The 27,748-nt window shown below is 45.1% G+C and overlaps 2 protein-coding genes across 2 annotated transcripts; both read left to right on the plus strand.

Moving 5' to 3' along the window:
* The first annotated feature begins 3,451 nt into the window (after positions 1-3,451).
* aldh5a1 (aldehyde dehydrogenase 5 family, member A1 (succinate-semialdehyde dehydrogenase)) lies at positions 3,452-10,478 on the plus strand. Its single transcript, XM_033980345.2, has 10 exons — positions 3,452-3,811; positions 4,662-4,745; positions 4,927-5,097; positions 5,440-5,556; positions 6,342-6,485; positions 7,319-7,462; positions 8,410-8,568; positions 8,778-8,941; positions 9,012-9,070; positions 9,746-10,478. The coding sequence occupies exons 1-10, from the start codon at positions 3,521-3,523 to the stop codon at positions 9,955-9,957; spliced, it is 1,545 nt and encodes a 514-aa protein (XP_033836236.1). The 5' UTR covers positions 3,452-3,520; the 3' UTR covers positions 9,958-10,478.
* A 470-nt stretch (positions 10,479-10,948) lies between these two features.
* On the plus strand, positions 10,949-17,212 carry LOC129456936 (oocyte zinc finger protein XlCOF6.1-like). Its single transcript, XM_055228006.1, has 3 exons — positions 10,949-11,109; positions 12,364-12,398; positions 14,821-17,212. The coding sequence occupies exons 1-3, from the start codon at positions 11,048-11,050 to the stop codon at positions 15,909-15,911; spliced, it is 1,188 nt and encodes a 395-aa protein (XP_055083981.1). The 5' UTR covers positions 10,949-11,047; the 3' UTR covers positions 15,912-17,212.
* The last annotated feature ends 10,536 nt before the right edge of the window (positions 17,213-27,748 follow it).

A 27,748-nucleotide genomic window follows, 5' to 3' on the forward strand; every position in this document is an offset into this window, starting at 1 on the left:
ATAACTTAAACAAAATATACCTTGTGAAAACGTAATAACAGAGACAGAGGTAACAATATCATTTTGACATTCATAGTCTACAAACCAGAGAACACTGATTAGTTGTACATAGTGGGATATTGCAGTTTAATGGTCGGTATTTGGGCCAGTGGCTACACCACTTTAATAATAATGGCTTACACTTGTAATGCGCTTTACAGGCTTGTCAAAGCCTCTCAAAGCGCTACACTATAGTCATTATTCATTCATTTCCACACTTGGTGATGGTAAGATCGCAGACTGACGGAAGCGAGGCTGCCAATCTGCGCCATCGGCCCCTCCAACCACCACCTATCATTCGAGCACACACCACTTTCATACTAGGCAATGTGGGTGAAGTGTCTTGCCTAAGGACACAATGACAGAACTTGGTCTGAGCGGGACTCGATCCTCCGAGGGCACTGTTTCCCTTCTATGCCGTGCCAGTTCTTTTCATCTGATTATTATAAGGTATTTTCTAGCAGTGCAGCGCTACATCAAGCTAGTGTCTTGATTTACTAACACGAAAGTAAATGACACGTGCCCACGAGGGGCGCAGACCTATGGAATGTACGGAACTCATGAAGATTTTATGCACGTTTCAGGACTCTCTTCTGTCCTTTCTGGAGAGTCCGTTGCTTCATTGTTCACATTACCTGTGTGGAACTCGTTAAACTCTTCTGACTTTACGTTTTAGTCTCTTGGTCTTTGACACTTACAATAGAAACAAACATTCTTACATTATTCTTATTGCAGTAATATTTTCTAATGATAATAATGTCTTCTTATTGTCTAGCAATTACTCCACATTCCTTTATTCCATGTAACTCCCCTCCTTTTTAATCATCAAACACACTGTACAGATCTTTATTCAGATTTAACAGTTTCATGTCGCACTGTTGTAGATGAGGTAAACCAGCATGAACATTTGAACGTGTATTGCGCAACGGACTCCACTTTCTTCTCTTTTTTGCGTAGCCACGGTGCATGATGGGATATAGAAGTGCGTGAAGTGTGCACGGATGCACGCTTCGGTTACGTCCGATCTCCATGGAAACGGTGCAAAGGGAAGGGCAGGTTTGTCGGCCGCATTCAGTAGGGTGCGTTGAAATGGGACAGCCCTTGTCGCGCAGGAAATTATGTAACTGCCCTTCAATGCACATTTTGAATGGTGATTCTAAGGCCAGTTTGGCGAATTGGGACACGGCCGTAGTGAAGTGTCCCTCCACATTGTGCCGCTTTGCCGTCACCACAGTTGCTCCGCAGATGAGATACGCGCAGGTTTCTTTTACAGTCTTAAATCGTTGTGAAAGTGATCACTTTATTTTCTACCATGTTTTGGAGTAAGAAACTGTATTCAGCGCATCCTCACAGCGCTCGAGAGCGGAGCACTGGTTTTGTCACACACAATACTGACCTTTGAAGTGAGTAGGTCAAAGCCTAGGTCACCTTAACTTATCTAAACTTCACATATAATGAACATATGTTTAAGATATTGTCATTTTTAACAGAAACAGAACAGAATAAAATTAAATTTTAGATGCAGGTCATTAGTGAGTTGTGCTATTTTTAGAACTGGTCTGCGGGCGACTCTTGTGGAGCTTGGGGGCGACATGGCGCCCGCGGGCACAGTGTTGGTTACCCCTGATGTAGAGGGACAAGACACACACAAAACTACAGTGAGCGCAGAGAGAACAAAAAACACACAAAACTACAGTGAGCACATGGGACAAGACACACACAAAACTATGTCATGTTTGGTTCTGGCTTGAGATGCGACGGAAGGAGTGGAGACCAGACAGATATCTCTCTGTATAAAACAGACAGAATCAGTCTAGACCTGCAAGACTAGTTTGGTCCTGTTGGTTTTTGGAGGGAGCTGAGTCTCTGTCTGAGAATCTAAATCTGAATTTAAACATCTATGCAGTGACCGCAGTATATGATCCAGACCAAGACCCGGACCTGGATTCGCGAGGACAGGTCAGTGCTTTAGTCCTGGTTTAGTCCTGCTTTAATCCTGGTTTTAGTCCTGGTTTAGTGAGTTCAAGAGTTATTTGTTTTTAATCGATCTGTTTTTGTCCAATCAGGCCCCAGCGTTGGGTCATCTGACCTCTGTGCTGCTGCTGGGATTGGTCACAGGCCACATGATCTGAGCGAGACTTTTGATTGGACAGTTTGGAGCGGCATGTTCCCTGAAGTGTGTTGCTGCGCCACCTTCTGGACAGATGAGAACTCTCTGTGAGCACTAATCAAGAAGTTCATGCTCCAGACCAGATCAAGACCAGATCAGACCATGTCCAAACTGGGTCTCGTGTCTTCTTTCATACATGACAATAACAGCATGATAATATGTGGAGTGGATTCTCATGAAATTGCTGTGTTTCAGATGACATCACAACATTGTACAGGACAGTCATATTTAGTACAGATGGAGCAGCTCAAATTAATCTTGTTGAAATGCAGATTTGTGTTGCAATACAGTGCATTCTCAGGTCTTGTCAATACAAAAAAAATTCTAATTCAATATTTGTGAAGTTACCTTTTGGATATTCATGGCAATGTAATTAATAGGGAAAATTGTCTCTGTCCCATGCATATACTGAATATATATATGAATGGACAAAATTAACCTGTTAGCCACAGTGTTCCAAATAGGAAGGTAGGAAGTATAAAGCTGGTCTATTTTTACCCGTGGGCTGTCTGTTTATGTTTATTTTGGTTATCAAAACTGTAACAACTAAATAATAAATAGTGTTTTGAGTTTGATACTAAGGAATACACTCGATATTCAATACTGAACCAGGACTAAACCAGGACTGAACCAGGACTGAAACATAACCCAACCCAGAATGAACCAGGACTGAATCAGGATTGAACCAAGACTGAACCAGGACTGAATTAAGACTAAACCAGGACTGAACCAGGACTCAACCAGGACTTAACCAGGACTGAAACATAACCCAACCAGGAATGAACCAGGACTGAACCAGGATTGAACCAAGACTGAACCATGACTCAACCAGGAATTAACCAGGACTAAACCAGGACTGAACCTGGACTGAATCAGGATTGAAACATAACCCAACCAGGACTGAAACAGAACCCAACCAGGACTGGACCAGAACCGAACCAGGGCTGAACCAGGACTAAACCAGGACTGAACCAGGACTGAACCAGGACTAAACCAAGACTAAACCAGGACTGAACCAGGACTGAATCAGGCCTAATCCAGGACTAAACCAGGACTAAAGCAAGAATAAACCTGCTGAAAAGTATGACACTGCAAATTATGTATGTTTTTTTTCTAAATCACATTTTAAATTCCACACCATTTAAAAGTGCATAAGTGCTCCTTAAACCCGTGCAGCACTAAAGCATGTTTTTACAGTGTGATGAAGTGTGGGTTTTTTTTACAGTGCCGTGCGTCACATTGTGTTCGTGCAGCGTCACGTGACTAACGTGGACCAGCTCAAACCGGAGGTCGGTGCTCCGGTTCTCGGGTATGGCTGCATCAATGTCCGCCGTGCGTGCGCTCCGGAGGCTGTCCCGGAGGCTGCTCCCGGCTGTGCCCTCGGTCAGACGGACTCACAGCCTGGACGTGTCCGCTCCTCTGCTCCGGACACAGGGATACATAAACGGCCGCTGGACCTCCGCCGCCTCTGTGTTCCCGGTACTGGACCCGGCCACGGGAGGGGAGCTCGCCCGGGTTGCGGACTGCGGCCCAGGGGAAGCGAAGCGAGCCGTAGACGCTGCGTACGGAGCCTTCCAGTCGTGGAAACAGTTCACCGCGAAGGTGCGTAGTCGGTTTTTCTTGCACAATAACGTTCTGCACGCAAACATCAAGCATGTGTTGTAATCAAACGTCGAGTTAAGTTTTAATCGGCAGAGTTATAAATGCGTCAACAGAAGCAATACATGCCCTGTTCTTCTCACGCCACAGTGGCTTTCACTTTAGTGTTTGCAACTACACGGAGATTACTCTGAAAAGTCACGTACTGAGTAAGCACAAGCCGTAATATCACTGGTACCAACGTGTGTCTGTGCCATGTCTGTGCCGCGTGTTTTATATATGTTTTAGGGAGAGTAATTGCAAAATAACACCATTTATCTGCTTGATAAATCCAGACTATAGATTTTTTTTCTTTTCCTATGGATCACCCTTGGACGACTGAGGGATTACACAGACTATTTAGATTTAATCACACAAGTCAAGTAGTCTCTTTACATATTTTATTAGGAATAACTGCTAATTCTGAGGGTTCCCATTCTGTGATTGGTTAAATCCACCTGTGACTCACTCAGGGCATGACAGGGGCTGACCAATAGAAGGATGGGGAAAGCTGCATTCAACGATAAAGTACTGAATCATGATTTAATGATTGCAACAAAAAAGCAGATTGTGACAGGGATTACATCATTATTTTTATTTCTCTATCACCACAGTCTAATTTTTACAAACATCACAGCTCACAAACCAGTGGTTTCCAAAGACAAACTCAGATTCAAAGTTTTTCTTGTAAAATAACAACAAAAATGTGCAAGTTCACCTATTACTAAAAGTAGTTTATTACCGGTCACACTAAGAGGACTAGATGTTTTTACACATTTGGTATTGTAGTTTGTATGATTTCTTGTTTTTTCAGGAGAGGAGTTTGGTGCTGAGGAGATGGTTTGACCTGATGACAGAGCACAAAGATGACCTCGCCAAAATCATTACTTTTGAGTCGGTGAGTTTCACTGGAGCAGTAGGTGCAGGCTCAGCTCTATGTTCACACTGTGCCAGCCGTTGGGGGAGGTCTGGTCTCTGGTCTCTGGTCTCTGGTCTCTGGTCTCTGGTCTCTGGTCTCTGGTCTCTGGTCTCTGGTCTGGTCTCTGGTCTGGTCTCTCACATATCCCCTCTGTCGTCAGGGTAAACCTTTGTCCGAGGCTCTGGGAGAGATCTTGTACTCTGCTTCGTTCCTGGAATGGTTTTCAGAGGAGGCGCGGAGAGTCTACGGCGACATTGTCCCCTCCCCCTTCAAAGACCGCAAGATGCTCCTCCTGAAACAACCTGTGGGTGTGGCCTCCATCATCACTCCGGTGCGCCAGATACCCTTCCATCCTCTTATATCCCTGTGTGTCAGCGTCGGTATGTCAGATGCCCTGCCCTCCCCGCGTGTGTGTGTCAGATGCCCTGCCCTCCCCGCGTGTGTGTGTCAGATGCCCTCCCCTCCCCGCGTGTGTGTGTCAGATGCCCTCCCCTCCCCGTGTGTGTGTGTCAGATGCCCTCCCCGCGTGTGTGTGTGTCAGATGCCCTCCCCGCGTGTGTGTGTGTCAGATGCCCTCCCCGCGTGTGTGTGCTGTCATATGCTCTCCCCGTTCGTTTGTGCCCTCCCCTGTGTGTAAGATTGTTTGTAACAGTAGGTTGCATATATTTTTCAGTGGAACTTTCCGAGTGCGATGATCACAAGGAAGGTCGGTGCTGCGTTGGCTGCTGGCTGTACCGTGGTTATCAAACCAGCCGAGGACACGCCCCTTTCAGCGCTTGCGCTGGCTGAGGTCAGTATTGCGGGAAAAACACCACACGTCATTTTGTTCACTTTTGCATTCAGACTTCAGTTTTATGCATAGCCTATATAAAGAAATGGACTTATGGAGTGCGATGTCACCCACAGTGTTCAGCTCCAAATGAAGCTCATCGAGGCTAGCAGTCATAGTGGCAAATTTAGAGCCAAGTTCCATATTAGAAATTCTGACCGCAAGTATCATAGCCACCAAAGAGCTAATCTGGAGTGTGGCTGTTGAAGGTAATGCTCTTTCCTGCTGGTCAAACCACTGGTTTGGCCCTTAGCAACCTTGGGAAAATAAGAGTGATTTGTATGTTATTAATGTTCATAACTTGATTTCAGGACAAAAAATAGGGAAATAAAAACTTCAACATCATGTAGAGTGGGTTCAAACCATGATTTTAAGACCAAAATGACGTGTCTGACAGCAGCAGTTACACAGAGAGGGGCAGCATTTTTTCAGTAGAAAGTGAATTGGATCGATGGAACCAAATAGTGTCAATGCTCACTTCTTGTTTGGAATGTGGTGGCTTGCAGCTTGGCTACGTCCATTTATATACACCGTCTATGGTTTTATCAGAAAAGATTTGTGGAACTGAACTGAGAAGTCCATCCGTTTCCTTGTGAAAGTTCTCAAAATTGAAAGACTTTAGTTTTTGGACGCCATTTTGAGGACTTCAAATGATATATAATATTTTGATTTGAGTTGTTAATTGCTATGACAGCGGTCCTATTTGGTCAACACACATGGACATTGGTGCATTATTTCTGTGGCAGCTTGCAGAGCAGGCCGGAGTTCCAGAGGGAGTCCTGAATGTGGTGCCGTGTTCGAGAGAAAACACTCCATCTGTGGGGCAGGTCCTGTGCACTGACCCCCTGGTGGCCAAGATCTCATTCACAGGCTCCACGGCAACTGGAAAGGTACCGAACTCTGTGCCAGGCGCCCGCCCTGTGTGATCTCAGATGCCCTTCCTTTGTCTCCATGGGCTCTTATTCTGTATAAAAACTTCTAACCTTGTAGTTTAGACCTCTACAAGCATGTTCTGAAATGTCCCTCTATGGCAGGTGTCATTCCCGTGTGTGTGTGTCAGGTGTCATTCCCGTGTGTGTGTGTGTGTGTGTGTGTCAGGTGTCATTCCCGTGTGTGTGTGTGTGTCAGGTGTCATTCCCGTGTGTGTGTGTGTCAGGTGTCATTCCCGTGTGTGTGTGTGTCAGGTGTCATTCCCGTGTGTGTGTGTGTGTCAGGTGTCATTCCCGTGTGTGTGTGTCAGGTGTCATTCCCGCGTGTGTGTGTGTGTGTGTGTGTCAGGTGCCATTCCCGTGTTTGTGTCAGCTGCCCTCCCTGTGTGAGTGTGTCAGCTGCCCTCCCTGTGTGAGTGTGTCAGCTGCCCTCCCTGTGTGAGTGTGTCAGCTGCCCTCCCTGTGTGAGTGTGTCAGCTGCCCTCCCTGTGTGAGTGTGTCAGCTGCCCTCCCTGTGTGTGTCAGGTGGTCTGCTGAGAGCTGATTGGCTAACCCTAGTTCACATTCCTGTATGAAAAAGCTATCATTTTAGTTATTTCATAAAAAAATCACTAGAAAAATCAAGAATTTGATCTGCTTCGCTTCTGTACAATTCTTAATCCCAACGTAGTTGTAAACTCTGTGTGAAAATATATTTCTCTAAAATACAAATTGGTATGCTCCTGTATCTCTGTTTCTACTTAAGTAACAGACTGAAAGAACAGAATCATGCCTTGTCTCTGTTTCTTCGTCAGGTCCTGTTAAAGATGGCCGCTGACACAGTGAAGCGTGCCTCCATGGAGCTGGGAGGCCACGCCCCCTTCATCGTGTTCAACAGTGCCGACCTGGACCGGGCCGTGAAGGGGGCCATGGGGTCAAAGTTCAGGAACTCTGGACAGGTGACGGGCCAGCAGTTTGACTTCATCTTCTGGATTTTCATACAGTCACTACGGAGCTCAAGATTGTGTCATTCCACCTTTTTTAATTTAGACAAATGTTAAACCAATAGACATTCTAAATTTGCCCTGACTCATCTACATTTAATTTTCCAATATTCTACCAAGGTAGTGATACATCTATTTAGCTGCAGTGACCGAGCAGTTGATCGGGTTGTTCCATGGCTCTTTTGTTTAGTTGTTGTACTGTTTTTCTAATGCATCTATGAATGTGCTTAAGAATATGTTTAGTAGGTGTTAGGTTTTTTCACATGAATTCCCAAGCTCTATAAATGACATTATCTCCAAAAGATAAGTCCACACATGTTGAGCTTGGTCTTTTGTATTTGTGACCAGATCATAGAACTTACTATTTCCAATCTGTATATATGTTAGCAGAAAAGACGTTGATCTTTGTGCCAGGGTTGGTTTCATGTGGATAGGCCTAGTAACTGGACTAACCATAAACCAGGTCAACAAGTCTGTTCAGCTGCAGGTTCTGGTTGCGCTCATATTGCGCCAATGATGGTGCCCTTAGGCAATTTGGGCAACCCAACTTGCCTACTATGAATGTGATGATTGAGTAAGTGTGAGTGTTGGTGGTGGGAGGGGCTAATGGTGCAGATTGGCAGGCTCACTTTTGTCATTGTGTCCTAGGGCAGCTGTGGCTACAGTAGTACCTCATTACCACAGACGGTGAAGTGAATGAAGAATGACTTCAGTATAGTGAGAGGATTTGACAAGCTTTTAAAGCATGTTACATTATTATTAAATGGGACAATATGAGAAGGAAAATGTAATGAACTCCTGTTTGAAAGACTTGCAGTAGCACTCGCAGCAGCACTACCAGCAGAAGCAGTAGTACTGGTAGTAGTTTAGATTTGTATTAATTGTATTATGTTTTTGGACAGACATGTGTTTGTTCAAACCGTATCCTGGTGCAAAGTGGCGTGTACGAGGTGTTCCTGCAGAAAGTTGGTGCGGCCATGGACCGCGATCTCAAAGTGGGCCACGGAATAGAACCCTCAACCACCCAGGGCCCACTCATCAACCAGAGGGCAGCAGAGAAGGTAACACTGCAGAGTCCTGGTTTAGTCCTGGTTTAGTCCTGGTTTAGTCCTGGTTTAGTCCTGGTTTAGTCCTGGTTTAGTCCTGGTTTAGTCCTGGTTTAGTCCTGGTTTAGTCCTGGTTTAGTCCTGGTTTAGTCCTGGTTTAGTCCTGGTTTAGTCCTGGTTTGTAACACTAAACTGCCTCTGTACCGCCCTGCTCTATCCTGTAGGTGGCACACCAGATCGCGGACGCAGTGTCTCTGGGGGCAAAGGTTCTGAGAGGAGGATCGCGATTGGCCGGTTCGTTTGTAGAGCCCACCCTCCTCGCTGATGTCACCACTGCCATGTTATGCACCAGAGAAGAGACGTTCGGGCCCCTGATGCCAGTTCTCAGGTCTGTGGCAGAGTTGTTATGCTGTCTCACCAGGAGGTGGTGCTCTTAATCTCATATTTGTCATTTTCAGGTTTGACACTGAGGAGGAGGCTGTGGCCATTGCTAATGCAACTAATGTGGGCCTGGCAGGTGAGTTCACTTCTACTGCACATGCTTCCACTACAGTCCTGGCTGAGTCCTGGCTGAGTCCTGGCTGAGTCCTGGCTGAGTCCTGGCTGAGTCCTGGCTGAGTCCTGGCTGAGTCCTGGCTGAGTCCTGGCTGAGTCCTGGCTGAGTCCTGGCTGAGTCCTGGCTGAGTCCTGGCTGAGTCCTGGCTGAGTCCTGGCTGAGTCCTGGCTGAGTCCTGGCTGAGTCCTGGCTGAGTCCTGGCTGAGTCCTGGCTGAGTCCTGGCTGAGTCCTGGCTGAGTCCTGGCTGAGTCCTGGCTGAGTCCTGGCTGAGTCCTGGCTGAGTCCTGGCTGAGTCCTGGCTGAGTCCTGGCTGAGTCCTGGCTGAGTCCTGGCTGAGTCCTGGCTGAGTCCTGGCTGAGTCCTGGCTGAGTCCTGGCTGAGTCCTGGCTGAGTCCTGGCTGAGTCCTGGCTGAGTCCTGGCTGAGTCCTGGCTGAGTCCTGGCTGAGTCCTGGCTGAGTCCTGGCTGAGTCCTGGCTGAGTCCTGGCTGAGTCCTGGCTGAGTCCTGGCTGAGTCCTGGCTGAGTCCTGGCTGAGTCCTGGCTGAGTCCTGGCTGAGTCCTGGCTGAGTCCTGGCTCTGTCCTGGCTCTGTCCTGGCTCAGTCCTGGCTCAGTCCTGGCTCTGTTCTGTGTACAGGGTACTTCTTCTCGCAGGACGTGTCTCAGATTTGGCGTGTGGCAGAGGCGCTGGAGGTGGGCATGGTCGGGGTGAATGAGGGGCTTCTATCTGCCGCTGAGGGTGCCTTTGGGGGGTACAAACAGTCGGGGCTTGGGCGTGAGGGCTCCAAGTATGGCATCGATGAATACCTGGAGGTCAAGTACGTGTGCTATGGAGGACTGGAGCCGTGAAGCCAGAAATGCCAAGCACACATAAGTCACATGCAGTCTACACACCGGCCACACACCGTCTCTGCACTCCAATTTAGACACCAGGTTTGGTGCAGAGCAAAGGGTCACACGAGTGTTGAAGACAAATGAAGAGACTAAAAGGAATAATTCTACATATACTAATGTAAGATTAACAACACTGACACAGAAGTATCCAGGTGTGAAACTTTTTTACAGACAAACTGTTCAATTTCATTAATGTGAAATGCACTGTTTTTGTAGTTTTTATAGTTATTCAAAATATCTTTACTTTTGTACCAAGAATGTTTATTTTAATTTCTGTATTAATTTATTTTTGTCATGTAGATCGATGTATAACCTAAAACGTGTTTTGAAATGATCTTTTGCTAAATGTGTCATTACCAGGGTGCCAGTTGGATGCATGTTTTTACATTGTCTTGATATGTGGACTAAATATGTTTTAGTAAACATAATCATTTTGTTTAAAAAATAAAAATAAATAAAAGTGACTAAAGACTGAGCACATATCTGGATTTTTAAAAATTAAACTTAAACAAGATCCAAAATCTTCAAACAAAACTTGTTTGTACTTGATTAAATTTGACACCAGGCGATTTATGAACTTAATGTCAAAGAAACGACAGTGCAGCAGAAATCTCACATCTGAAAAAGTTAAAACATTTCAAACAGATGCCACTTGTTTGTGGTGTGTTCAGTCCAGACCAGTCCAGTTATTTTAATAAATCCAAGGTTCAGACCCCCGGAGAGTCAGGGGTCAGCTTTTCCTTTTGTTTTTTTTTACTTTTTTCTTTAGGCCTGCTCAGTGCAGTTAAACCTTCTGTACAGAAATACAATAATTAGACTCGGGACAGATTTGGACAGAGTCATTGTTTGATCTGATACTTGGTATTTTAAGTTATAAACGTGGTGGTCCCAATCTGCGGCTGGGAACAGTACGGTACTATAAATGTCCGGGCAGCAGAGGGCAGCAGAGTTTGGCTGCTGTGTGCGGCTGTGTTAGCTCCGTGCGTCTTTAGTGTCTGTGTGAGTGCTTTAGCGGAGCCTTAAAGCGGACAGAGCACACTGAAACATGGCACAAGTGAAGCTGAAGGAGGAGCCAGAGCTGTGGGAGCCAAAGGAGCCGGACAACAAGTGAGTTTAGAGTCTAAGCCTAAGGACGCTCTCAGCACACAAGCCTGCGCCCAGCTGCACACATTACACTACTACACAAAGAGACTGCAGGGACACACTGGAGGGACACACTGGAGGGACACACTAGGGGACACGAATTACATACTAGACTGGGCCCGCGCCGGGACAGAATCGCGGATGAAGCTCTCATAAACCCACCTCATGGGACATGTTTCTCGGTCTGAAATGGCCTAAATCTGAGCTGTTTTGTTATTAGCTAAATAGCCTCAGCGCGGTCCGTCTCTTTCCTGTTCCGCGGTAACAGCGACACAAATGAGACGTTCCCTGCTGGCATTAAAAAAGAATAAAGGGCTTTAATTGCATCACTGGTTATTATTTAAACTAGACAGATTTTTACATGTAACATAAAACCCATATTTAAAGGTGCACTATGTAACTTTTCCGGTGGTGGGTCCTGCACCTACTAATCTGTCCATGAGGACAAGCAAGTGACGGAAAAAACTCAACTTACATGTAAGACCCTTCCAATGAGAATGCATGTTTTTCAAGGTATTTGTTAGCAATTAAAACACCTGTAACTGAGTATACGAAACTTTCAATGCATCACTGTGGAACATTCCAACAAACAAAGCAATAAATGAGGCCCTCCACCAAAAAGTTACATAGTGCACCTTTAAATACATCTTTTTAATTTGATATGATAGTTTATTTTTGAAGCCTTGGTTAAAATTTTAATCCAATGAGCAAATTTGAGCCGCGCAGACCGCAGAGCAACACCCTGAGTGACCTGGTGAAATTAAGACTAAAGCTTATATTTCTATTCACTGTAAACAGAACCTAACTGGTGCTTTTTTTATGTCAAACTCCCAGATGAGGGTAACAGACAGATTTCCATGGGTTTCAGAATTATGAAAAAATAAGACTGCCATAGCGAGTTTACAACAGAATATTATATCTCTGGAATTAGAAAATGTCCTAGAAATGTTGCATATAACAGGAAGATGAAACCCATGAATTGGTAACATTTTACTTTGCCATGAAGTATCCATGTATCCAATGTTGAACCTGATGATGATATTGGTGAAGAACTCTCTGTATTACAACACAAATCTGCATTAAAACCACATTCATTTGAGCTGCTCCATCTGTACTTATGTGATTGGCCTAGAGAATGTTATGATGTAGTGCTGATGAAATTATGTAAAAGGCAGTGGTTTGGACATTCTTCTCTCATGTGTGTTGTGTTTTTTACAGTGCGGATGCTGAGAGCCCAGGAGACAAAGACCAGGGTAAAACATGACTCTTTATGTTATGCACATGACATCTTACAGCTGCTGTTTAGCATAGAGTAGAACATGTGACGTGAGGACAAACCTTTTTGTTTTTTTTATCTTAACCATTTAGGTTAAGATTAGAATTTAGATTAGGGTTTAGGTTTGGTTAAGGTTAGGATTTAGGTTGGGGTTCGGGTTTAGGCGAACATTTAGGTTGAGGTTAGGGTATACAGTCCCTGACAAAAGTCTTGTCACTTATCCATTTTGTAGAAACAAAAGCTTATAACCTGACTTTAAATTAATCGATTGGTTTTAGAAATGTCTCATATGAAAGCTAAAACCCTCCCAAATTATGCTCAATATACTAAAATAAATTTACTTCACTGAAGAAAGATTGATCATTTAATGAACACAGAAAGGTCAGATTTTGGCAAGACAAAAGTTTTGTCGCCTACAGAAAATTGAACAAATAATTTACTTCAAATACAAAAATATGTTGCATAACGTCAGTGAATTAAGAAGTGGTGCTGTGAGATCCATATTTAATATCTTGTATGACTTCCATGAGCTTGAAGGACTGTATCCATGCGGTTTGACAATGATTCATACAATTTGTTGATGAAGTCATCAGGAATAGCAAAGAAAGCAGTCTTACTCAATGATGTTCATGTCTGGTGACTGTTCTGACCAGTCCTGGAGCACCTTGATCTTCTTCGCCTTGAGGAACTTTGATGTAGAGATAGAAGTATGCGATGGAGCACCATCTTGCTGCAAAATTTGACCCCTTTTATAGTTGGGAATGTAAGATTTAGCTAATACTATTTTAGGCTATTGATATTGCCTTCCACCCTGCAAATGTCCCGCACACCCCCATACTGGATGTAATCCCAGACCATGATTTTTCCGCCACCAAACTTAACAGTTTTCTGTGTGAATCTTGGATCCATGCGGGCTCCAGTAGGTCTCCTGCAATATTTGCAGTGGCTGTGATGTAATTCAACCGAGGATTAATCTGAGAAATCCATCTTCTGCCACTTTTCCAGTGTCCATCCTTTTAGCAGGCTGTCGGCCTTGGCAAATGCCACACAGTTTTTTAATTGCCTTTTGTTTATTGCTGGTTTCTGTGCACTGATTCGACCATCGAGGCCATTTCGAGACAGAATTCTACAAACTGTTCTGGTTGACACAGGGACTTGAGGTGACCAGGCCTGGTGGAGCTCTGCTGCAGTGGAAAAGGGGCTGACCTTGGATTTTCGAATCAACAAACAGTCCTCCTGAGCAGTTGTCTTGCGGGGTCTGCCGGACCTGGGCTTGTCAAAAACATCTCCAGTCTTTTCAGTCTTTTTCTTATTCTTTATACTTGACGCTGAGACACATTGAAGGTGTCAGCCACCTCAGCAGTGGATCTGGTCTTCAGCCTCTTGATAATTAACGCTTTGGTCTCAAGGTGGATCTTAGGCATGTTGTCAGAGGTCAAGTTGCAGTTGATGTGAAGGTCTGGTGTGCTGGGGTTCTTTTTATACACACCCACTAATTGATTGATCAGTAACTGATCACAGGTGAGGCTGTAATCTAGGATTGGGTGCATCATATGACAAGGCGACAAGACTTTTGCCTTGCCAAAATCTTTCTGTGTTCATTAAATGATCAATCTTTCTTCAGTGAAGCAAATTTATTTTAGTATATTGAGCATAATTTGGGAGGGTTTTAGCTTTCATATGAGACATTTCTAAAACCAATCGATTAATTTAAAGTCAGGTTATAAGCTTTTGTTTCTACAAAATGGATAAGTGACAAGACTTTTGTCAGGGACTGTAGGTTTAGATTAAAGTTAGGGGTTGGGTTAAGGTTTAGGTTAGGGTTTAAGTTAAAGTTTGAGATTTTAGGTTAAGGTCTAGGTTAAAGTTAGGGTTTAGAATAAGGTTTAGGTTAGAGTTAAGCGTATGTTTTATATTTAGGTTAGGGTTTAGGTTAAGTTTTAGGTTAACATTTAGGTTAGGGTTTAGTTTAAGGTTTAAGTTTAGAGTAAAATTAGGTGAGTAGTGACTTTCCAAGTCAAAGGAATGGCCCCAAGAAGCATAGAAATCCGACGTGTGTGGATATTTCTGACATATTTTTATTATTACCCTTTTAAAACAGTTTGACATTATGTTTAATAAACTCTGATCGCTCATAAAAATAAGTATTGGATTGTGAATTATTCCTGGTTATAAACAATGTGATACCAGTGCCAGAAAACCACATGTTTATCTATGTTTGCTTTATGTCTTAATGTAAACCGTCACTGTAACAACTTTTGAAATGCAATATCAACTGAAATTAAACTGAAACTTTATACTCATATTATTTTTATGACTTAATAATCCTAAATTTGGTAGTAGTTGGTGAAGATTTTTTTGTTTAGGAACTTAATTAGCTTCTTTTTTTGTCTATGCAGGTGTCCAGACTCCAAGTGCTATGTCTCTACTCTGTGTTAAAGAAGAAGCTGAAGAGGTGACCATCAAACAGGACACGTTGGACTGTCCGTACCTCCATGTGATCGTGAAGAGCGAAGATGAGGAAGAGGCAGAGGAAGAGTCGTATCTCCATGTAGCTGTAAAAGAGGAGAGCAGAGAGGAACATTCAAACTCGGAGAAGGGAGGACAGTGTGAGAGCTCCTCAGACACTGACGACTCTGAGGACTGGATGCCTGAAAGTACTTCGCAGTTGGAGAGTAGTGCCACCGAGGCCAGCAGTAGAGCTAAGCAGCACAAATGCTCTGAATGTGGGAAAGTGTTCCAGCACGTAGCCAGTTTAAGGCGCCACTTGCTGCAGCACACGGGAGCGCGGCCATTTAAATGTCCGTTCTGTGAAAAGGAGTTCAAACAGTCAGGTCATTTAAAAATCCACCTACGAGTCCACACTGGTGAGAAACCATTCAGCTGTTCGATATGTGGAAAGACGTTTGCAGAGAAGCGCACACTGAAATCTCACATCAGAGTGCACACAGGAGAAAAACCTTATAGCTGTTCAGTGTGTAACAAACGCTTCACTCAAAACACGCTCAAGATCCACATGAGGACACACACCGGGGAGAGACCTTTTAGCTGTTCAGAGTGTGGGAAAACCTTCACTCTGTTCAAAGTACTACGGGAGCACCTTGTCGTTCACACAAAAGAGAAACCTTTTGTGTGTTCAGTTTGTGAGAAAACATTCAGTCGACAAAGTCACCTAAGCTCACACATGTCAACACACTCTGGGGACAGACCTTTTAGCTGCACAGTTTGTGAGAAATCCTTTTCAAAACAAAGTAACCTGAAGGGTCACATGTTGACTCACTCAGGAGAGAAACCATTCAGCTGTTCAATTTGTGAGAAAACGTTTTCACGTCAACCAAATCTCACCAGACACATGTTGGTCCACACAGGAGAGAGACCTTTCAGCTGTTCAGAGTGTGAGAAAACCTTTGTGAGGCAGAATCTTCTCAACAAGCACCTGATGGTCCATAAAGGCAAGGGAGCGGAGGTTAAAGGAGAGAGTGGACCCTAAATGTGCTGGAGATCATGGGGTCCGAGCAGATCCTAAATGTGATGGAGATCACAGGGTCAAAGACTAGAGTGGACTCTAAATGTGCTGGAGCTCATGGGGTCATAGTGGATCCTAAATGTGACAGAGATCAATGAAACCTTATTTTGTATGTAATGACTTAATGTTTATATGTATCATTTTTAAAACAGTGCATTGTGACAGTTGTTAATCACACATTATGCTTAGAGGGATAACTATCACATAATAAAAATTTTAAAAATGAATTTCATACTAAAGATGACGTGCATTTAATCTCCAGAATAACAGCTTCAGATCTAAGCCCCAAACAGATCAACTCTGTATTAGCTAAGCACCCCATATCTGTATGAAAGGCCTGTGCTCCCACTGTAGATTAAACTGTGACCTCATCATTTGACCTCAAACAAGGGTTTGAGTTTCATTTTGTGTGTATTTTATCTGAAGTACATCATAATTGTACTTTATGTTCACTCAATGTATGGATGGATGTGTGTGTGTGTGTGTGTGTGTGTGTGTATGAGTGTTGGTTGGATGGCAGAGATTAGTAGCCTCGCTTCCATCAGTCTATCACAGGGCAGCTGTTTCTATTTTAGTAACATCACCACCACACTCACTGGTGATGTTACTAAATTAAAATGAGGAATGCTGTGAAGTGTTTTAGAAGTCATAAAGGGCACTGTATAAATCCACTGATTCATTAATACTGATAAGTAGTAATATTATTAATATTAGAAACAGGTCCAGTGACTTCCTGTTAAAAACTCCAGATGTGAGAAGCCCCACCTCTTCACAGTGACATCACAGATGTACATGTTTTTATAGCTTTAAAAGTTCTTCCATGAAATCTCACAGCTGGTGGTTTAGTCTGAATAATTCTAGGCCATTTAAAACCTAAACCTGAAGTCAACCCAAAGAAAGTGTGGGGCTCAAATCTACCGATTCTAGGGGAAGTCCTTGAAAAAGTTGCTTACCAACAGCTTAATAACTTGATCCAAATGAATAAGTCCTTTTTTGTTTTTTTCCATTCAGGTTTTAGACCCCACCACAGCACTGAGACTGCTCTTATCAAGGTGACAAATGACATCCGCCTGAACACTGATGCAGGCAAAGTCTCAGTCTTGATCCTGTTAGATGTGAGTGCTGCCTTTGACACTGTGGATCATGGGATCCTCTTACAGAGACTGGAGGACTGGGTGGGCATCTCTGGTACGGCACTAAACTTGTTCAAGTCCTATCTAGAAAACAGGGAGTACTTTGTTGAAATTGGAATATGTGTCTCAGATAAAATGTCCCTGCCCCGTGGGGTACCACAGGGGTCAATCCTGGGACCCCTGTGGTTCAACATGCTGCCGTTAGGCCAGTTAATACACAGCAATAATGTGCCTTACCACAACTCTGCAGATGACACTCAGATCTATGTCTCACTGGCAGCAGGTGAATATGGACCAGTGGATTCACTCTGCCACTGCAGCCAACAGATCAGTGTGTGGATGCAAAACTGCTTTTTCCAGCTAAACTCAGACAAGACTGAAGTTATCATCTTTGGCCCACAGAAACATAGAGAAAGTGTCAGCAGTCACCTAAAGTTTCTCTCTAAAACCGTCAAATCAGGCTAGAAATCTAGGGGTAATAATGGACTCAGGTTTGAACAGCCACATCAAATCAATAACATCTACAGCTTTTTACTATCTATAAAACACTGCAAAAATCAAAAGTATACTGTCAAAACCAGACTTGGAGAGACTTATCCATGCATTTGTCTCCAGTAGGTTAGACTACTGTAACGGCCTGGCTTCCTGTAGCTCAACGAATAGACTTTAAAGCCGCTCTGCTTGTGTACAAGTCTCTTCATGGCCTAGCACCAAAGTACATCTCCAACATGTTAGTGCCATATGAATCATCTCGCACTCTGAGGACTTCAGGGACCGGCCTCCTGCTGGTGCCAAGAGTCAGGACTAAACATGGACAATCAGCGTTTCAGTTTTATGCAGCTAAAACTTGAAACAGTCCTCCTGAAGATGTGAGACAGGCCTCTATTTTGACATTGCTAAAATCCAGGCTCAAAACAGTTCTATTTAGTTGTGCATACGACAGAAAGGTTTTTAATTCTGCACTCTTATGTTTTAATGTTTATTTTATGATGATTGTTTGTGATTATTTATGTTTTGATTTGTGTGATTTTAATGACCTTCTTATTCTGTAAAACACTTTGAATTACTTTGTGTATGAATTGTGCTATACAAATAAACTTGCCTTGCCTAAAGAGGCATTTGGCATTTCAACTGTAATATTGAACATACAGTGTATTTATACCACATGAATAACATGAACCAGAAAACTAGTCTAGACCCGTTAAAGTGGACACAGCACAGTGGACACAGAGCTCAGTGGACACAAAGCACAGTGGACACAGAGCGTAGTCCTGTTCTGTGGACCTGGACCCTGCCTTCCCTCACTTGGCTGGATGACCCGGTGTCTGACTGGGGTGGCTCTGCTGTGAGTGGGCCCCTCTCTGTTCCTTAGTTGAGTGGCTCTGGCCCTTCAGACTTGAACTCTATCTGCAAATGGATGCACATTAGTCCTGGACACATCTGCTGCTGTCTGTCCATGGGAGTGGATCTCTCCTTCACTGTGGTTCTCCTCGAGGTGTCTCTTTTTTAGTTTTTCCTTGCCGAGAAGGGGGGGCCTAAGGACAGGGGATGTTCTGGGACAGTTATCCATTTGCTTGTTTTCTGTTGATTCATTTGCTTGTCTGTTTCTCTTTCATTGTTGATTTTCTAACTTCCTGTTGGTTAAATCAATTCTCATGTTCAGCCTTAACAGACGACTGCTGCTATGATTTTGGGCTTTACAAAAATAAATTGAATTGATTTGAGCCATACAAGGTGCCTGCTGCTGCGATTTTGGGCTTATACATTGAATTGAACCCCTTGAAGTAATTACAGATGTTTATTGATGAATATTGAATTGATATTCTCTGGGCTTCATGCCCCTGGTAGGGTCACCCATGGCAAACAGGTCCTGGGAGACGGGTCTGACTAAGAGCGGTTCAGAAGCCCATCATGGAAAGTAAAAGATCAAGGCCAGTTACGTCGCCCGGACTGGCGTTACCGGGGCCCCACCCTGGAGCCAGGCCTGGGGTGGGTGCTCGGCAGCGAGCGCCTGGTGGCCGGGCCTTTCCCCACGGGGCCCGGTCGGGCCCAGCCTGAAGAAACGACGTGGGGCCGTCCTCCCGTGGACCCACCACCTGCGGGAGGAGCCATGAGGGGCGGGTGCGGAGAGATCCGGGTAGCAGTCGAAGGCGGGGACCTCGACGACCGGATCTCCGGACATGGAGACTAGCTCTGGGGACATGGAATGTCACCTCGCTGGGGGGGAAGGAGCCTGAGCTTGTGCGGGAGGTTGAGCGTTACCGGCTAGATATAGTCGGCCTCACCTCCACGCACAGCTTGGGCTCTGGAACCCAACTTCTTGAGAGGGGTTGGACTCTCCATTTCTCTGGCGTTGCCCGCGGGGAGCGGCGGCGAGCTGGTGTGGGCTTGCTCATTGCCCCACAGCTCAGCCGCTGCGTGTTGGGGTTCACTCCGGTGAACGAGAGGGTCGCGTCCCTGCGCCTTCGGGTCGGGGACAGGTCTCTCACTGTTGTGTCGGCCTACGGGCCAAACAGCAGTGCAGAGTACCCGGCCTTCTTGGAGTCCCTGGGAGGGGTACTAGACAGTACACCAACCGGGGACTCCGTTGTTCTCCTGGGGGACTTCAACGCCCATGTGGGTAACGACAGTGACACTTGGAGGGGCGTGATTGGGAGGAACGGCCTCCCCGATCTGAACCCGAGCGGTGTTTTGTTATTGGACTTCTGTGCTAGTCACAGCTTGTCCATAACAAACACCATGTTCGAGCACAAGGGTGTCCATCGGTGCACATGGCACCAGGACACTCTAGGTCGGAGGTCGATGATCGACTTTGTTGTCGTGTCATCTGACCTCCGACCGCGTGTCTTGGACACTCGGGTGACGAGAGGGGCTGAGCTGTCAACTGATCACCACCTGGTGGTGAGTTGGATCCGCTGGCGGAGGAGGAAGCCGGACAGACCTGGCAGGCCCAAGCGTATTGTGAGGGTCTGCTGGGAACGTCTGGCGGAGCCCTCTGTCAGGGGGGTCTTCAACTCCCACCTCCGGGAGAGCTTCTCCCTGATCCCGGGGGAGGTTGGAGACATGGACTCCGAGTGGGCCATGTTCTCCACCTCTATTGTCGATGCGGCTGCTCGTAGCTGTGGTCGTAAGGTCTGTGGTGCTTGTCGCGGCGGCAATCCCCGAACCCGGTGGTGGACACCGGAAGTAAGGGATGCCGTCAAGCTGAAGAAGGAGTCCTATCGAGCCTTGTTGGCTCGTGGGACTCCTGAGGCAGCTGATGAGTACCGGCGGGCCAAGCGTGCCGCGGCTCGGGCAGTCACAGAGGCAAAAACTCGGGGTTGGGAGGAGTTCGGGGAGGCCATGGAGGAGGACTATCGGACGGCCTCAAAGAGATTCTGGCAAACCGTCCGACGCCTCAGGAGGGGAAAGCAGTGCTTCACCAACACTGTTTACAGTGCGGGTGGAGAGCTGCTGACCTCGACTGGGGATGTTGTCGGGCGGTGGAAGGAATACTTTGAGGATCTCCTCAATCCCACTGTCACGTCTTCCGAGGAGGAAGCAGAAACTGGGGACCCAGGGGCGGACTCGTCCATCACCCTGGCTGAAGTCACTGAGGTGGTTGGCAAGCTCCTCGGTGGCAAGGCTCCGGGGGTGGATGAGATCCGTCCTGAGTACCTCAAGTCTCTGGATGTTGTGGGACTGTCTTGGCTGACACGTCTCTGCAACATCGCGTGGCGGTCGGGGACAGTACCTGTGGAATGGCAGACCGGGGTGGTGGTCCCTCTGTATAAGAAGGGGGACCGGAGGGTGTGTTCCAATTACAGGGGAATCACACTCCTCAGCCTTCCCGGTAAGGTCTATTCCAGGGTGCTGGAGAGGAGAATCCGACCGATAGTCGAACCTCGGATTCAGGAGGAGCAGTGTGGTTTTCGCCCTGGTCGTGGAACACTGGACCAGCTCTATACTCTCCATCGGGTCCTCGAGGGCTCATGGGAGTTTGCCCAACCAGTCCACATGTGTTTTGTGGATCTGGAGAAGGCATTCGACCGTGTCCCTCGTGGTGTCCTTTGGGGGGTGCTCTGGGAGTATGGGGTCCGGGGCTCTTTGCTAAGGGCTGTCCGGTCCCTGTATGACTGGAGCAGGAGCTGTGTTCGCATTGCCGGCAGTAAGTCAGACCTGTTCCCGGTGCATGTTGGACTCCGCCAGGGCTGCCCTTTGTCACCGGTTCTGTTCATTATATTTATGGACAGAATTTCTAGGCGCAGCCAGGGGCCGGAGGGGGCCTGGTTTGGGAACCACAGGATTTCATCTCTGCTGTTTGCAGATGATGTTGTCCTGATGGCTTCTTCGAGCCAGGACCTGCAGCAGGCACTGGGGCGGTTTGCAGCCGAGTGTGAAGCGGCTGGGATGAGAATCAGCTCCTCCAAATCCGAGGCCATGGTTCTTGACCGGAAAAAGGTGGTTTGCTCTCTCCGGGTGGGTGGTGAGTCTCTGCCCCAAGTGGAGGAGTTCAAGTATCTCGGGGTCTTGTTCACGAGTGAGGGAAGGATGGAGCGTGAGATTGACAGGCGGATCGGTGCAGCGTCTGCAGTGATGCGGTCGCTGTATCGGTCCGTTGTGGTAAAGAAGGAGCTGAGCCGGAAGGCGAAGCTCTCGATTTACCGGTCAATCTACGTTCCTACCCTCACCTATGGTCATGAGCTTTGGGTAATGACCGAAAGGACAAGATCGCGGATACAAGCGGCTGAAATGGGCTTCCTCCGCAGAGTGGCCGGGCGCACCCTTAGGGATAGGGTGAGGAGCTCGGTCACACGGGAGGAGCTCGGAGTAGAGCCGCTGCTCCTACACGTTGAGAGGAACCAGCTGAGGTGGCTCGGGCATCTGCTCAGGATGCCTCCTGGACGCCTCCCTAGGGAGGTGTTCTGGGCATGTCCCACCGGGAGGAGGCCCCGGGGAAGACCCAGGACACGCTGGAGGGACTATGTCTCTCGGCTGGCCTGGGAACGCCTTGGGGTCCCACCGGAGGAGCTGGAGGACGTGTCCGGGGTGAGGGAAGTCTGGGAGTCCCTGCTTAGACTGCTGCCCCCGCGACCCGGCCCCGGATAAGCGGAAGAAAATGGATGGATGGATGGATATTCTCTGACCCCTCCCCGAACACAAAACATCTCAGTTCGTGAGGGTCGTTCACACTTTTCCTGAATCACAGTTTGAAAATTTTGTTTGGTTTTTGTCTCTGTGAGTTTTTATGTGCTGTTTCAAATTACTTTTCCCTTTAAAATCCTTTTCACACACTGAACAGCTGAAAGGTCTCTCTCCGGTGTGAGTCCTCATGTGCTGCTTGAGGGCTCCTGCTTGGGTGAATGCCTTTGAGCAGACTGAACACCTGAAAGGTCTCTCCCCTATGTGGATCCTGGTGTGCGTCCTCAGACCTCCTTTATCTGCGAACTCTTTTGAGCAGAAGTCACATTGGTATGGCCTTTCTCCTGTGTGAGAGCGCATGTGGATCCGAACGTTGTGACTGTGAGTGAAACTCTTGGAGCAGAGCGGGCATTTGAACATTTTCTTGCCTAAGTGTATCCTCAGGTGATCCTTCAGCTTTGAGTTTTCCACAAAATCCTTCCCACAAACGGAGCATTTAAAGGGCCGTTCTCCTGCGTGGATCCTCATGTGCTTCTTTAGAGAACCATTTTCAGAAAAACGCTCTGTGCAGACTGAACAGCCAAAAGGTTTATCTCCTGTGTGTGTCATCATGTGCTGTTTTAGAGCACGCTTTTGAGAGAAATTATTGGCACAAATTAAACATCTGAATGGTCTCTCAGCGGAGTGAGTGCTCATGTGCAGTTTGAGGTTACTCTTTCCTGTAAAATCCTTTTCACAGACAGTGCACTTAAAGGGCCTCTCACCTGTGTGCACGCGCATGTGTTTCTCAAGACTGTGACGCTGTGTGTAAGTGTTCGAGCACACTGAACAGCTAAATGGTCTCTCTCCTGTGAGTGTTCTGATGTGCACGTCCATGTGTAGTTTTAGAGTCTGTTGTTGTGTAAAGTTCTTGGCACACACTGTACACCTGAAAGGTTTCTCCCTCTCTCTCTGTCCTCTTCATCCTCTTCGTCCTCTTTGCTCTCCTCTTTCAGGGCTCTATGGAGACATGCCTCTACCTCGTCTTCAGTCTTTACGATGACATGGAGGATGGGGCTTTCAGAGTTTCTCTCCTGTTGGATTTTCAGTTCACCTGGTTCTCCTTTTATGGGGACCACACTGGAACCAGTCTCTCCTTGGCTCTGGACACCTGCAGGGACACAAATAGTCTCATGATCCTCAGTGTTTAGTCAAAATTAACTGACCATTTCTATATTACAGTTACAATAACAAAAGCCTGTAACAGAATACAGTGGTCCCTCGTTTATGAATGGGGTTACGTTCTTATTATATATGTTTTAAGGCTGTAAAACCCCTCACCACACACTTTATACACTTTCTGGTGTATAAACCTTGTTGGAGGTACTGAACCCCACCAGTTTCATATACACATTCACCGAACCCTTCTTTATTGAAAAATAAAATATTATTTTTTTCAAATTCAAGACATATGTATGTTTTACTGGTGAAAAAAATGAACCGTGCATTAACATCACTGTGTTCAAAGAATAAAACCAGTACAATGCATGAACTCACAAAGACATGACCTTTTTTAATACTACATACTGAAATCATTTTAATGTATTCCAATAATGAACTTATTGTATTTATGCTATTTATTCTTTTTAACATTTTAACACACACCCATCACCTTATTTCCATCAGGCTGGAATAATAATGAATATTTACTGCAAATCAGTGTGACTTCTGCTGTTGCCTTAGACGAGACCAGTTCAGAAATGCATGGCTTCACCTTGGCCAGTCTCATGTCATTTTCACAGCAAAGTCTGTTCCTTTTCTTCGTTTTTATGTTGTTTTATGTTTTTATGCTGTTTGAACAGCTCATTTAAGTCGGGCGGGTACTTCGTTAGGCACATCAAAGGGTGCATTTGTCGAACTGGGACACAGCCAGCATCTGGAGACGCTCGCAGTCCACGAATCATATGAGTTGGGTGCGTGTCTTGACCTCCGCCGACCCCCTGAGACTGACTCACCGAACCCCTAGGGTTCGATCGAACCCAGGTTAAGAACCACTGATTTAAACACTCTCAAAGTTCAAACCTTTGTATATTATATCCCTCTTCCTCGATGTTCTCTTTAAATGTGTTGTTCACGTGTCTCTGCTCCAGCAGTATCTGCAGAGGCACCTCTCTGTGCAGAGAAACACTTAAGTCCAAAGTGTTTCTGAAATTTGTCAGTGCAGAACATTTCATTGACATCACGGGTTTTGTCGGGGAGAAAACTTGCAAACATACAGCACTTCAGAGTCACACTGTAATCCAACATTTATGTAAATGTGACCCTAATATATTGTTCTCTTCAGTCTAAGCTGTGGTTTGGCGGGTTACAGTTAGATTTAATATGATGTATTTTCTTGCTGTCTTCTTTGCTTAAATAGACCAACAGGACAGTTACAGCTCGTCTTTATTCAACAACTTAACTCATGTCTTGTGCACGCTGTGTGTTCACTCTTCACTAACAAGTAGGAACCCATATTATTATGAAGGAAGTAAATAATGTATCCAACATAATATAATAAATAAAATAAGTACAAAGTAATAAACAAAATACTAATGACTCAAATAAATGTTAATACATAAAATAATATACGTCAAATAAATCAAAGGTTACATACATTTGTGTGAACACATTCTGTACTGTACAGAAGACACGGCACGGAGGAGACTGATGGACATTGGTCTACAGTCCCTTAACCAATCAGGACGCAGAACACAATGCATGTCCATACACTGTAAAAAAGCGTGTAGAATGGCACACACACAAAAAAATCTGCGAAACAGCGAGGCCATGAAAGGTGAACCGTGATTTTTACTGTTTTAAAAACCTGAAAAATAGAATAATAGTTTATTTTAAATGGTTTACAGTGGTCCAAAAATATTCCTCACTTATCTTATGTATACTGAGCATGCTAATTATGCACCAAGATGAGTTTATAAGTGCTTTTCACAACCAGAGCAGAGTTTTGCCTTCACAGTAATGCTAACAACCACTAGCATGCACTTCCTACTCAGTTGACTTATTCTGACCTCAAGAGCTGTGTATACAATATATCTGTCCTCCCCAAAAAGGTACAGTTCATTTTAAGTTGATTCTGGTTCATATCTGTGTCAGCTCTTCTTTGAGACTACAGAAAACTCTGGAACAAAACACAGTTACAGTTTGAAACAGACTTAAACTTTAAATTAGTGATGGGCAGTCTGGCTCTTTTCAAAGATTTGATTCTTTTGGATTGGCTCCCAGTGAAGAGCTATCTCCTAAAAGACTCTGATTTCATTGTGATTCTGAGCATTTTTAACAAACTATTAGGGTATACATGATGTGTTGTTACATTATTTTATTAAGAGATTTAATTGGCAAATATATTTTATAATCCACTCTGACATAAGGGCATGTTTCTCTGTGCTGTGGGCTTTAGGAGCAGCGGCTGAAGATTTGGTTCGAGGAATCGGCTCTTCCAATTCACAGTCTTTTGCCAGATAGAATCGGATCCGAGCCGAACAGCCAAGAAAGTGCGCATGCACAAACTGAGAGCCCATCCTCCACATCAATGACATTGCTTTTTACGCACGCGAGCAGACACATGACATTAAGTTACATTGGCAACATTTTCATTGCACCAAGGCTGGACCAGTCTCTCCTCAGGCCCAGACCCGGGCTCATGTGGGCTCCGTGTCCTCCAATGTGTCCCTCCAGTGTGTCCCTCCAGTGTGTCCCTCCAGTGTGTCCCTACAGTGTGTCCCTCCAGTGTGTCCCTCCAGTGTGTCCCTACAGTGTGTCCCTACAGTGTGTCTCACACATACACTAAAGGCGCACGGAGCTAACACAGCCGCACACAGCACAGACCCACATTGCGCCACTCTGCTGCTCTCTCCACATCCGGTTTATAAAATAGTTTCACTAAATGAATGCTGTGGATGTTTTTTAAATGTTGAACCCCGAGTGACCATCTGAGTGTGTGACAAAGGCCTACAGTGACGGGAAACAGAAAAGTGCACGCGCACAGTCAAGTGTTTCTTTAACATTATGTAAGGAGGTACTTATTTTTCTGGGTATCACATCATCATTACATAAAGTAACCGAAGCAACTATCTCCATGGAGATGAGCACTTTACATCACCAGGCCAAATTAAAGGTCAGATCTGTGAAGAAGTGAGCCCCGCTCACAATAACAGCTCACGTTTTCCAAGTTATAGATATTAATAATTCATTCACGCAGGTTTAACTCACAAACCCTGCAGATTTAGGATGAGTTCTTCTCTCAAACTGAAAACACCACCTTGTGATGTCATATGGTAATACAGGAAGTGCTCCTCTGTGTTTTTAAACTCCACACACCTTCATTAGACTCATTTGGATAATTTCACCCCTTCAATTGCCAATCTCTACTGAACTAAAGGTAAAAGGAGGTGTTAACTTGAAAACTACCACTTCATGACATCACAAGGTGGAACAGAGCATTTTGAGTTTTGGAGATGTAACAGACTAATAATAAAGTGTTACTCAAACATGTGTGAATGAAATAAAACACAACTCCATGTCTGTTTTTGAGGAGATAACAGCATTAAGCCATATTCTTCCTTTAAATGATAATAAAGATAAAATAAAGAATAAAGATGCACCTTTTTTTTATATATATAATTGTATGTCAGTCAATTATAATGTGAGTCATGAAAAAACATTGGACAGTTCCCTTAAAGCCTCAGTGTGAATGCCAAAATAAAAAGAATGTCTTTTCATTATGGTTGTGTTTATAGCTGATAAACACGTGTCCTCACTCTGAGGGGCTTGCCTCTGCACAGACCTCTTATTTGGCCCAGAGGAGGGCCTCATCCTGCTTGTTTCCATGGAAATATTGTTCCTTTAGCTATAATATTAAATTATTAAATGTTATTAAATAAATATATTCTATTTTTCTATGGAATTATCCAGGTGACATGACACCTCCAGAAAGTTGCATACTGTAGCTTTAAAGCACATATTGTCCTTGTGTCTCTATAGTTATAATCTATGACCCCTATGGATAATTATGTTATAATTTACACAATATTCATCTAAAACGACTTAATAAAAGAAACAAGTCCACTGACTTACATCATCACAGCCAAACGGATAGATGCACATCACACCAGAGCAGCACTGTTTTTTCATTTGTATCAAAAGGACTATGCAACACTGCCGAATCCTACGAGTATCATATCAGATTAAGAAAATAAAACTGGAGAAGGAAGTGCGTACATCACAGTGGGTGCATCACAGTGGGTTTGTTCATCACGGTGGGCACATGCATCACAGTGGGCATGAACCGGTGGACGTTAAAAGAGGGTAGATTGGCAAAATGGCATCTTGAAAATAAGCGAAGATTTAAAAGATTTCTCAAACTTGAATCACTCCAAATACAACTTCAGAGGGTCAAAGAGAAGAAACGACTAGAACAGGTTACACTTCTGTAAAGTCCAATTTATAGAATAGATGTAATTTAAATAAAGGCTGAAAACTACAAACGAACCACAAAAAAAGGAGAATGTG

The sequence above is a fragment of the Periophthalmus magnuspinnatus genome, chromosome 16 (genome assembly GCF_009829125.3).
Source record: "Periophthalmus magnuspinnatus isolate fPerMag1 chromosome 16, fPerMag1.2.pri, whole genome shotgun sequence".
Classification (NCBI taxonomy): Eukaryota; Metazoa; Chordata; class Actinopteri; order Gobiiformes; family Gobiidae; genus Periophthalmus; species Periophthalmus magnuspinnatus.